Source organism: Sarcophilus harrisii, chromosome 3, assembly GCF_902635505.1.
Source record: "Sarcophilus harrisii chromosome 3, mSarHar1.11, whole genome shotgun sequence".
Taxonomy (NCBI): domain Eukaryota; kingdom Metazoa; phylum Chordata; class Mammalia; order Dasyuromorphia; family Dasyuridae; genus Sarcophilus; species Sarcophilus harrisii.
In genome coordinates, this window is record NC_045428.1 from 568,127,089 (window position 1) to 568,135,634 (window position 8,546).

The following is an 8,546-nucleotide window of genomic DNA, read 5'->3' on the forward strand; positions in this document are numbered from 1 at the left end:
GTAAACAGAGGATAAGATCAGCAGCTTAACTTTGGTTCAAGAACCATAATACAAATTTGATCTGGACTATCTCTCCATTCTGTCCGGCATGGTTCTGATTTGGAAACTCTGCCATTTCCCAGGAGTCCTTTCTGCAAGCCAACAGAACTGAACCAGATAGAAGGGTCTTAGGGTGACCCTGCCCAGCAGAGCTAAGTCTCCAACTCCATCTTTCCAAGACCTCCCCAAGAGCAGGTGAGTCCTTGTTGTGTTCCAGATCCTGGAAGAGTCCACACTTGTTCCACTCTGATCTTAGGAATGGGCTTTTTCTTTGGAGAGGTGGGATTGAGGTTGGGTTTTTGGCTTTGCCTGATTCAATGCTGCCACAGATTTGTTGGAGAGATCCTGAGCAAGAGAGAATGAATGAGAGACAGTTCCCTTTAATGTTAGTGATAACAATAAAGAACATGCTAAGGTCTGCAAAGGACTTTACAATCTACTATCTCATTTGAGTCTTACAAACACCTGGTAAGGTAAGTTGTTGTTCATTCCTGTCCAAGTCTACTTGACTCTATGGGATTTTCTTTCTTTCCTTTTCTTTTTTCTTTTTTTAAATAATAGCTTTTTATTTTCAAAATATGTGCAAAAATAGTTTTCAAAATTCATGCTTGCAAAATCTTGTGTTCCAAATTTTTTCCCTTTCTCCTCCCCACCCCTAGATAGCAAGTAATCCAATATAGACTGAACATGTGCAATTCTTCTAAACGTATTTTCACATTTATCATGTTGCACAAGAAAAATAGGATCACAAAGAAAAAAATGAGAAAGGAAACAAAAAGCAAACAAACAATAACAACAACACAAGATTAAAATATTATGCTGTGATCCATATTCAGTCCCCAATAGTCCTCTCCCTGGATGTAGATGGCTCTCTCTATCACAAGTCTATTGGAATTGTCCTAAATCACCTCGTCGTTGAAAAGAGCCATGTCCATTACAGTTGATCACCATATAATCTTGTTGTTGCGTACAGTGTTCTCTTGGTTCTATTCACTTCACTTAACATCAGTTCATGTAAGTCTGTCCGGGCCTTTCTGGCTTTGTTTTTGTTTTTGTTTTTTTAAATGAAATTTTCTTGGCAAAGATACTGGAGTGGTTTGCCATTTCCTTGTCCAGTAGTGAAATGATTTAATCCAGAGACACAACTAGTGAGAGTCAGAGACCAGATATGAACTCAGGTCTTCCTGATGGCAGGCTCAGCCCTGAGCTGCCTGGTAGGTAGGTGCTATTACTAATTCCCATTCTACAGATGAGGAAGCTAAGGTTCAACAACTTTGTCAAAGTCTCAAAGCTCCCAAGTCTCCGAAGTGGGATCTGAACCCAGATCTCCTGACTCTGGGTCCAGTTCTCTACTTACTCTGATAGGCTGACTTTTAGCCACAGGACTCTGAGGGTGCTGAATGGATTTTTGCACTATAGGATTTTTGTTTTTGACTAAGTAACAGAAGAGAATCTTTGTCTCAATTGCTACCTAGGCTTAATCACTGAATGAGTGTTGCCTCAGTCAAACTAAGACCTGTTGAAGACCTTAGCTTTAAAAGGCCAAGCTCTCCCACTGCATCCAGGGCCATCTCCAGCCATTGTGATCTAGATCTGGCCATTGGAACCAGATGGCTCTGGAGGGGACAGTTAAGCAGGTGACCTTGCACAGCCCTCCCTCACTTAAATCCAATTCACTCGCTTGTAATGGTACCACCTCCCTGATGTCACAGTCCTCCTCATCAAGAAAGTGTAATAGATACAATTCTGGACCTTGGGTTCAAATCAGACACTCATTAGTACTACTTGATTAGTTTGGAAATTTGTTTTGTATGATTTCATATGTATAATGAGTATCATATTACTTGCCTTCTTTTTTTTTTTTTTCTGAGGCAAGTAGGGTTAAGTGACTTGCCCAGTGTCATACAGCCAGGAGCTAAGTATCTAAGATCAGATTTGAACTCAGGTCTTCCTGACTTCAGTGTTGGTGCTCTATCCACTGCACCATCTAGTTACCCTCTTACTTGCCTTCTCAATGAATGAGGGAGAAGCTGGAGAAAGAATTTAGAACTCAAATTTAAAAAAAATGAATGTTAAAATAAATAATAAATGATAAATTTTTAAAAATCAAATAAAATAAAGTAGAAAGTAGAAAAAAAATCTTATGTTCTAGGGTGTCATTCAATCTCTTCTTTCTCTTATTTTTTTTTTTAATCTATATAATGAGGTTGGACCTGATGACTTTTAAATTCCCTTCCAATTCCTCTCAATTATGATTGATCCTGTGAATTCTCTGGTAGCCAAAGCAGTCCAATCAAGTTTTTGGATCTGGTCAGGGCCAGGGACCGGGTGGGAGAAAACAAAAACCTTTTAAAGATCTGAGAAGTAAGCTGGATACACAGATCACAGAACTGGGAAGGGAAGGGAATTTAGAAAACTGCCTAATCTCATTTCCCTCATTTTACAGAATAGGAAACTGAGGTACAGAAAAATTAAACAACTTGCCCAAAATAACTAATAGTAAGCCATAATAATAGTAATAGTATTTTGCATTTTGTTATTGTTATTCTGTGTGACCCCATTTGAGGTTTTCTGGGCCCCATCTTAGTGTTATGACAATCATTTTGACTTCATAGAGCCTCATTGGTTACCAGATCATACTTTTGAGAACTGTGGCTCAGAGGAAAATTCTGGATTTGGACTAAGAAAACCTAAGTTTGAATCCCAGAGTGTTGGACTAGACAGGAAGAAACACCTGGACCTTAAATTCCACATCAGATAATCGCTGTTGGACCCTTTACAAGTCACTTTATCTTTCCAAGGTTAACAATTTTCCCATCTGCTAAATGGGGTTGAAGATACAGCTACTTCAGTGGGTTAATGAGAGGCTTAAATCAGGACTTATGTGCAAAATGCCTAGGGACAGCTGGAGGGGGCAATGGGCCTAGAGAGAGGAAATCCAGAATTCAAATTCAGCCTCAAATACTTCCTAGCTGTGTGACCCTGGACCAGTCACTTAACCTGTTTGCCTCAGTTTTCTCATCTGTAAAACGAGCTAGAGAAGGAAATGGCAAACCAGTCCAATGTCTCTGCCAAGAAAACCCCAAATGGAGTCACCAAGAATCAGACAAAACTGCAACAACTAAATAACAATGACAATAATACCAAGTAATACTACTGAACTGATTTCTAATACAGGAAGTATAAATAGATATAATAATATAATATATAATATATTCATATCATTATTATATAATAGAATCATTGCAATAATTATATAATTAATAATATATAATATAATAAAAGATCTTTGAAAATTTCTGAATAATTTTAAGTGGGTAAGAAATCCTGAATTTGAGAACCACTACTTTATATCCTAGATATAATGTTTACATACTAGAACCTCTCGGTTCCAGCTCCTAATTCTTGGGAACTGCACTTCCATCCAGGGTTCAGGGGAACATTGCTAAGCATATCAGGCTGTTCTCCTGACGGCCCCCTCTTGCCCCAACCTTAGTGTCCTGGATTCCTCATCTACCTCCCGGAACATCAGTATGGGGAACAGAGAGTGGGGGATCCCAGGTCCTACCTGATTCTGACAGAGGTCAAGCAGGACTCGAGAACCAGCCAGGCACCAGAGCTCCCCAAAGAGAGAGACAAAGACACCCATGAGGTCCAGCCAGCGGCCAACGGTCAGCAGGAGGATAAAGAGACCGCCCATTCGCACAAATACCGTCTGGTAATGGATCCTCATATTTGGATGATGTCGTTGTTCTTCTGTGTGAAAGGCACAGTTGTGACTGTTTGTCCTAACGGGACCCTCACCTTCCCCCCCATCTCACTTTGTGACCTCCCAGGTTTCCACCCTCCTAGTGACTTCCTCATTCAATCCCTTTTTCTTTCTCCTTCTCCTTCCCTCATCTTCCTCTCTCCCGTGGCTTCCAACCACATAAAGGATTCACCTTCTGACTATTCCCCTTCCACAAAAATAGTAATAGCTAAAATGTCTAAAATGTTTTAAGATTTTTTGCAGAATATTTTAATGGTCTTCTTCAACCCGGGCAACAACCCTGGGAGGCAGGAGCTATTATAGATATATTTTAAATAGATAGATAGAGATATTATTGATAGAATATAGCCCATATTATAGACTGCTTGGTCTCCTCTCTAAGGAAACATCATCCCATGCTCCATCACTCTATGGTGACCATCCACTGTCACTTCTCTCTAAGCAGCCAGTTAACTCAGTGGATGAAACGCTGGACTCAGTCAGGAGTTCAAATTATATAATTAATAATATATAATGTAATAAAAGATCTTTGAGAGGTCCTGAATAATTTTTAAGTGTGAAGAGATCCTGAGTTTGAGAAGCACTACTTTATATCCTAGAACCTCTCAGTTCCAGCTCCTAATTCTTGGGAGCTGCACGCACTTCAGAACAGTCAGAACAGGGGTTCAAATCCTGTCTCAGACACTTATTAGTTGTATGACTCTGATCAAGTCACTTAATCTCAGCCTGCCTCAGTTTCCTCATATGTAAAATAGAGACGAACAATGGTTCCTCTCTCACAGGAATATTGTGAAGATAATGCTTTATAAACTTTAAAGCGCTATTAAAAAGATTGCTATAAATAATAATATTATTACTAATATTCCCTGTGTAAAGCTTAAAGGTAGATAAAAGGATTATGATTATGATTGTGCTGTAGAGGAGGCAGCTTCCCAAGTTTGCCCCTTTTGTGGCCTCTCCTTATTCCCCAGACTTTGCTATTCCCTTTGCTGCTCCTTGCCTCTCAAGGTTCCCTAACTGGGGATTTCCCCCAGAAAGCCCCCTCCCCAATTCTTCATGTCCTTGAATCTCCCCCTCTTGTGGCCACAAACCATGGGGTTGCTGGAACCTCCATTTCCCAGTTTACCCTCTTCCCTGGCCTCTCACCTTGCATGTATATGACCAGCAGAGCGTAGCAGATGGTAAGCGGAGTCCAGAAGCGCACAGCCTCTGAGGTGGACAGGAAGTCACGATTGATGAGGGCCACGGCCGCCACATCCCCCACCAGGAAAGCCACCCGCAGCGCACGGCCCAGCAGCGTGGGGAGGTCCTGCCACTTGGCCAGCAGGGTCAGGCAGGCCCCGCAGTAGTGCTCCCGGCTGTGCAGTTCGTAGAGGCGGCAGACGTGGCCGTAAAGGCGCCGGGCCCCACTCGCCAGAAGTCCGGCCAGTCCCAGACTGAGCAGCAAGTTGAGAGTCTGGTGTGGAGCCCCCTCCAGCAGGAAGCTCAGGCCACAGGTCAGCCCACAGCTCAGGGAATATTGGCACAGAAGGAACAGCTGGAGAAGCTCAGGGACCTGAGAGTTCTGGAGATGGAGGAAGAGAGAAGGCAGGGGCGGTTACTCGGGTCTGGGGCTTCTCCCACCCTATGGTGCATCTGAGATATCTGAGTGTCTCACATATTTAAGCCCATAAAAAACAAAGAATCTTAGAAGTCAGGATCTCAGGATGCTCATCAAGGGAAGGCCCTTGGAAGGTGCAATGGCGGAGGCCGCAGGACCTTTAGAGATAAACTAATCCCTCTTCAGTGTATGGATGGAGAAACTGAACCCCAGGATCACAGAACTTAAGGCAGAGCCAGAAGTAGACATCCTCCTCACTTCAGGGCCCTCTCCCATTTAGGAATTCAGTCCCTCTAGTGTCCCACAAGTGAGACATCTTTTGTATAACCAGGGAATGCCTTCTGCATCATAGCCCTGGAGACTGACTCCTCCTGTCCAGGTCAGTGATGGCCCCACCAGTTATAGTGTGGTCAGGTTCCAGGACAGCATCCTAGGATCCTGGACTTAATGCCTTTTCATAAAGGGTCAGACTCGACCTAAGTCTCCAGTGATGGGTTTGGACCCCTGAAAGCTGTGCTCTGCCCTCCCATCCTTCCCCTGCCCCCTTAGAGCCTCCCACACTACAGGGCCTATAGTCAGGTCACTGACAGTGGTGGGGAAGGACCCCTGCCCCTGCCCCCTTAGAGCCTTCCACACTACAGGCAGGTCACTGACAGTAATGGGGAAGGCCCCCGTCCCATCCCCAGCCCCCTGGTCTCACCTTGTTCAAGCTTAGCAGCATAGAGACCGCCCGGAGTGAGAACTCCAGAACCACAAGGGCAGCCACTCGGACCCCGACCACAGTGAGGAAGGCTGTCAGCCCCAGGAGGTGCAGGGGCTCCAGCACACGCCATTGGGGAAGCAGGTATAGTTTTTCCTTCTCTTTCTTGGGATCACTGTGAAGGGACCAAGACACAGCTCAGTCATTAGATCTCCCCCTGCCATAGTGCCCCCAGAACCCCAGACAATCAGAGCCTTTGAAGCTCAGAAGTTTATAGGAGAAAGCTCAGGTCCCAGATCAACCGACAGCCAGGGAGTACTCAGAAGGCCCATGGGAACCCTTAGAAAAAGCACTTAATTTTTAAAAAGGGAAAATCTGGAGCCTATATAGAAACCCAAGAGCCCACATCTTTCCTGGGCTGTATAGCTACTGGACAAGCCGGGGCTGCCCTGTGCCCCTGGGATTCCTTCTACCTCAGCCCCACCTGGCCCTCCATGCCCAGAGAGGAGGAAGAGGGAATCAAAGAACAGGTCACTCACTTCACACAATAGATGAAGAAATAGATTTTCAGGAAGCTGCCAAGGACAGAGACTCCACAGGCTCCAATCAGGCCTGAGATAGGGGAGACAACAGTGCCATTGAGCCCCAAGAAGCTCCCCAAGGGGAAGGGAAGGAGGGATTTCAGGGAAGGAGTGAATAAGACAGCAAGGTGGGGGAGTGTTCAATGGAACTTTGCCAGGGATCGATGGGGAAAAGGACAAGGCAAAGAGGGGGTATTGGGGGGAAGGAAGCTTGCCTCTGGGAGAGGGAAAGAGATTCAGGACTGGGGATTGGGCTGGGGCAGGGGGATCCAGGAAAGAGATGGGGAAAGGCTGGAGGAGGTGCAGCCCAGAGGACTCTGGGAAGCTGAGAGACATAGCAGGACTTAGGAAGATTCAGAGGGACTGGCAGGGGGAAGGGAGGGCGGCTCTGGAGTTGTAGACAAAGGAAGGAACTCTAGGGAGATGTGGAGGGGTCATGGAGTTAGGTGAGAAGAACCAAAAAAGATCAGCATAGACAGAGGGGAAGCATTAGGGAGCGGCACACAGAAGGCACCCCAGGGGGCTTCAATAGATTTAATAAGGGGTGCTTAACTTGGGGCTCATGAGCTTTTAAATAACTGTCTTGACATAGTTGTATCCTTTGGGATCCAGTGCATTTTGTTTTGTGCATTTCAAAGCATTCTTTTGAGAAGGGGTCCAGGCTTCACCAAGTGCCACAAAATAGGGAAGAAATCAATTATTCAGGGATCCCAGAGAGAGGGGGAGGGATGAGGGCGCCCCAGGGGGTCTGGCAGACACAGACAGGAGAAAGAATGGCCTAGAGGGCCCCGGGGGGATTGGGGAGGACCCTTAGGCAGGCCTGGGAACTAGGGTAGACCCCGGGGGAGGGGAAGGAGAGAGGGGACATCACCAGTGACTAACCTTGCAAGAGGGAATCCAATAAGCTGGAGCCCCAGTCCATAGAGGGCAGGGAGGGGAGCCAGGAGGTGAGGGAGAACATGGTGGGAGAAGAAGGGGAGCAGCGCTGGGAGCTCAGGCCCTGCCGCCCTGAGCAGGCTGGGGGGAGGGAGGCAGGAAGGGGGCGGGGCCGACGTCACCTGGGCCAAAGGTGGTTAGAACTGATAAGAGGAAGGGAGAGGAGAGCGCCTATAAGCTTTGTGAATGATTATCCAGCTGACCTGGGATAAGGCAAGATGGGCAAAGGAGAGCTGAGCCAGGGGCCAGGAGCAGCCATGGGACAGCCCAGGACCTGCTTCCATCTTGGGGAGATCCCCTTTTCCCTTCCTAGATTTCCTGGGCTAACGGTGGTTCTCTGCACCCCACCCCAGCTGGACTTTAACCCCATCCAGCACTCCTAGCAGAGGTTGGCGTCCAAACTGACTCTTGTACTCCTTTACTGTCTCCTAAATGGCCACCGAACCAGTAGGCTGTGAGCCAGGAATCAGGAAGCCTTGGAAAGAACAAGAGATTTGGGGCCTTAAAGGCTCCACAGATTCTGGCCCCAAGAGAAATCAGGGTCAGGTTTTCTTTTTTTTAAGCAAAAAGATGAGGAGTTTAGCAAGTCTAACCCCTCTGTTTAAGCTATCCCACCCCATTTGGTTTCCTCCAATGGCCTGCCCCTTCTGTCTGGTCTACTCTTTTTTTTTTTTTTTTTTGCTGAGGCAATTGGGGTTAATGACGGGCCCAGGGGTCACACAGCTAGGGAAGTATTCTTCTGAGGTCAGATTTGAACCGGTCCTCTTGACTTCGGGGGTGCTTTGCTTGAAAGCCGCCTGAGATTCTCTCCCTTCCATGAACAAGACCCTCCATTCTCTTAACACTGGGCATTTTCTCTTGGTGTCTCTTATAACTGAAATATTCTCTCTCCCCAAATCTGTTTATTGATTTTCCAATTCC

The 8,546-nt window shown here is 46.0% G+C and overlaps 1 protein-coding gene across 2 annotated transcripts; it reads right to left on the minus strand.

The window, feature by feature from the left end:
* Positions 1 to 291: 291 nt before the first annotated feature.
* TMEM82 (transmembrane protein 82) lies at positions 292 to 8,268 on the minus strand. Of its 2 annotated transcripts, none has more exons than XM_031962799.1 (6): positions 7,572 to 8,268; positions 6,648 to 6,720; positions 6,109 to 6,283; positions 4,955 to 5,372; positions 3,608 to 3,792; positions 292 to 384 (listed from the first exon to the last, which is right to left on the minus strand). In XM_031962799.1, the coding sequence occupies exons 1-6, from the start codon at positions 7,648 to 7,650 to the stop codon at positions 292 to 294; spliced, it is 1,023 nt and encodes a 340-aa protein (XP_031818659.1). In that variant the 5' UTR covers positions 7,651 to 8,268. The 2 variants fall into 2 exon arrangements, with proteins under 2 accessions (XP_031818659.1, XP_031818658.1); XM_031962798.1 differs by having other exon boundaries at positions 3,608 to 3,795; positions 7,572 to 8,266.
* Positions 8,269 to 8,546: the final 278 nt, after the last annotated feature.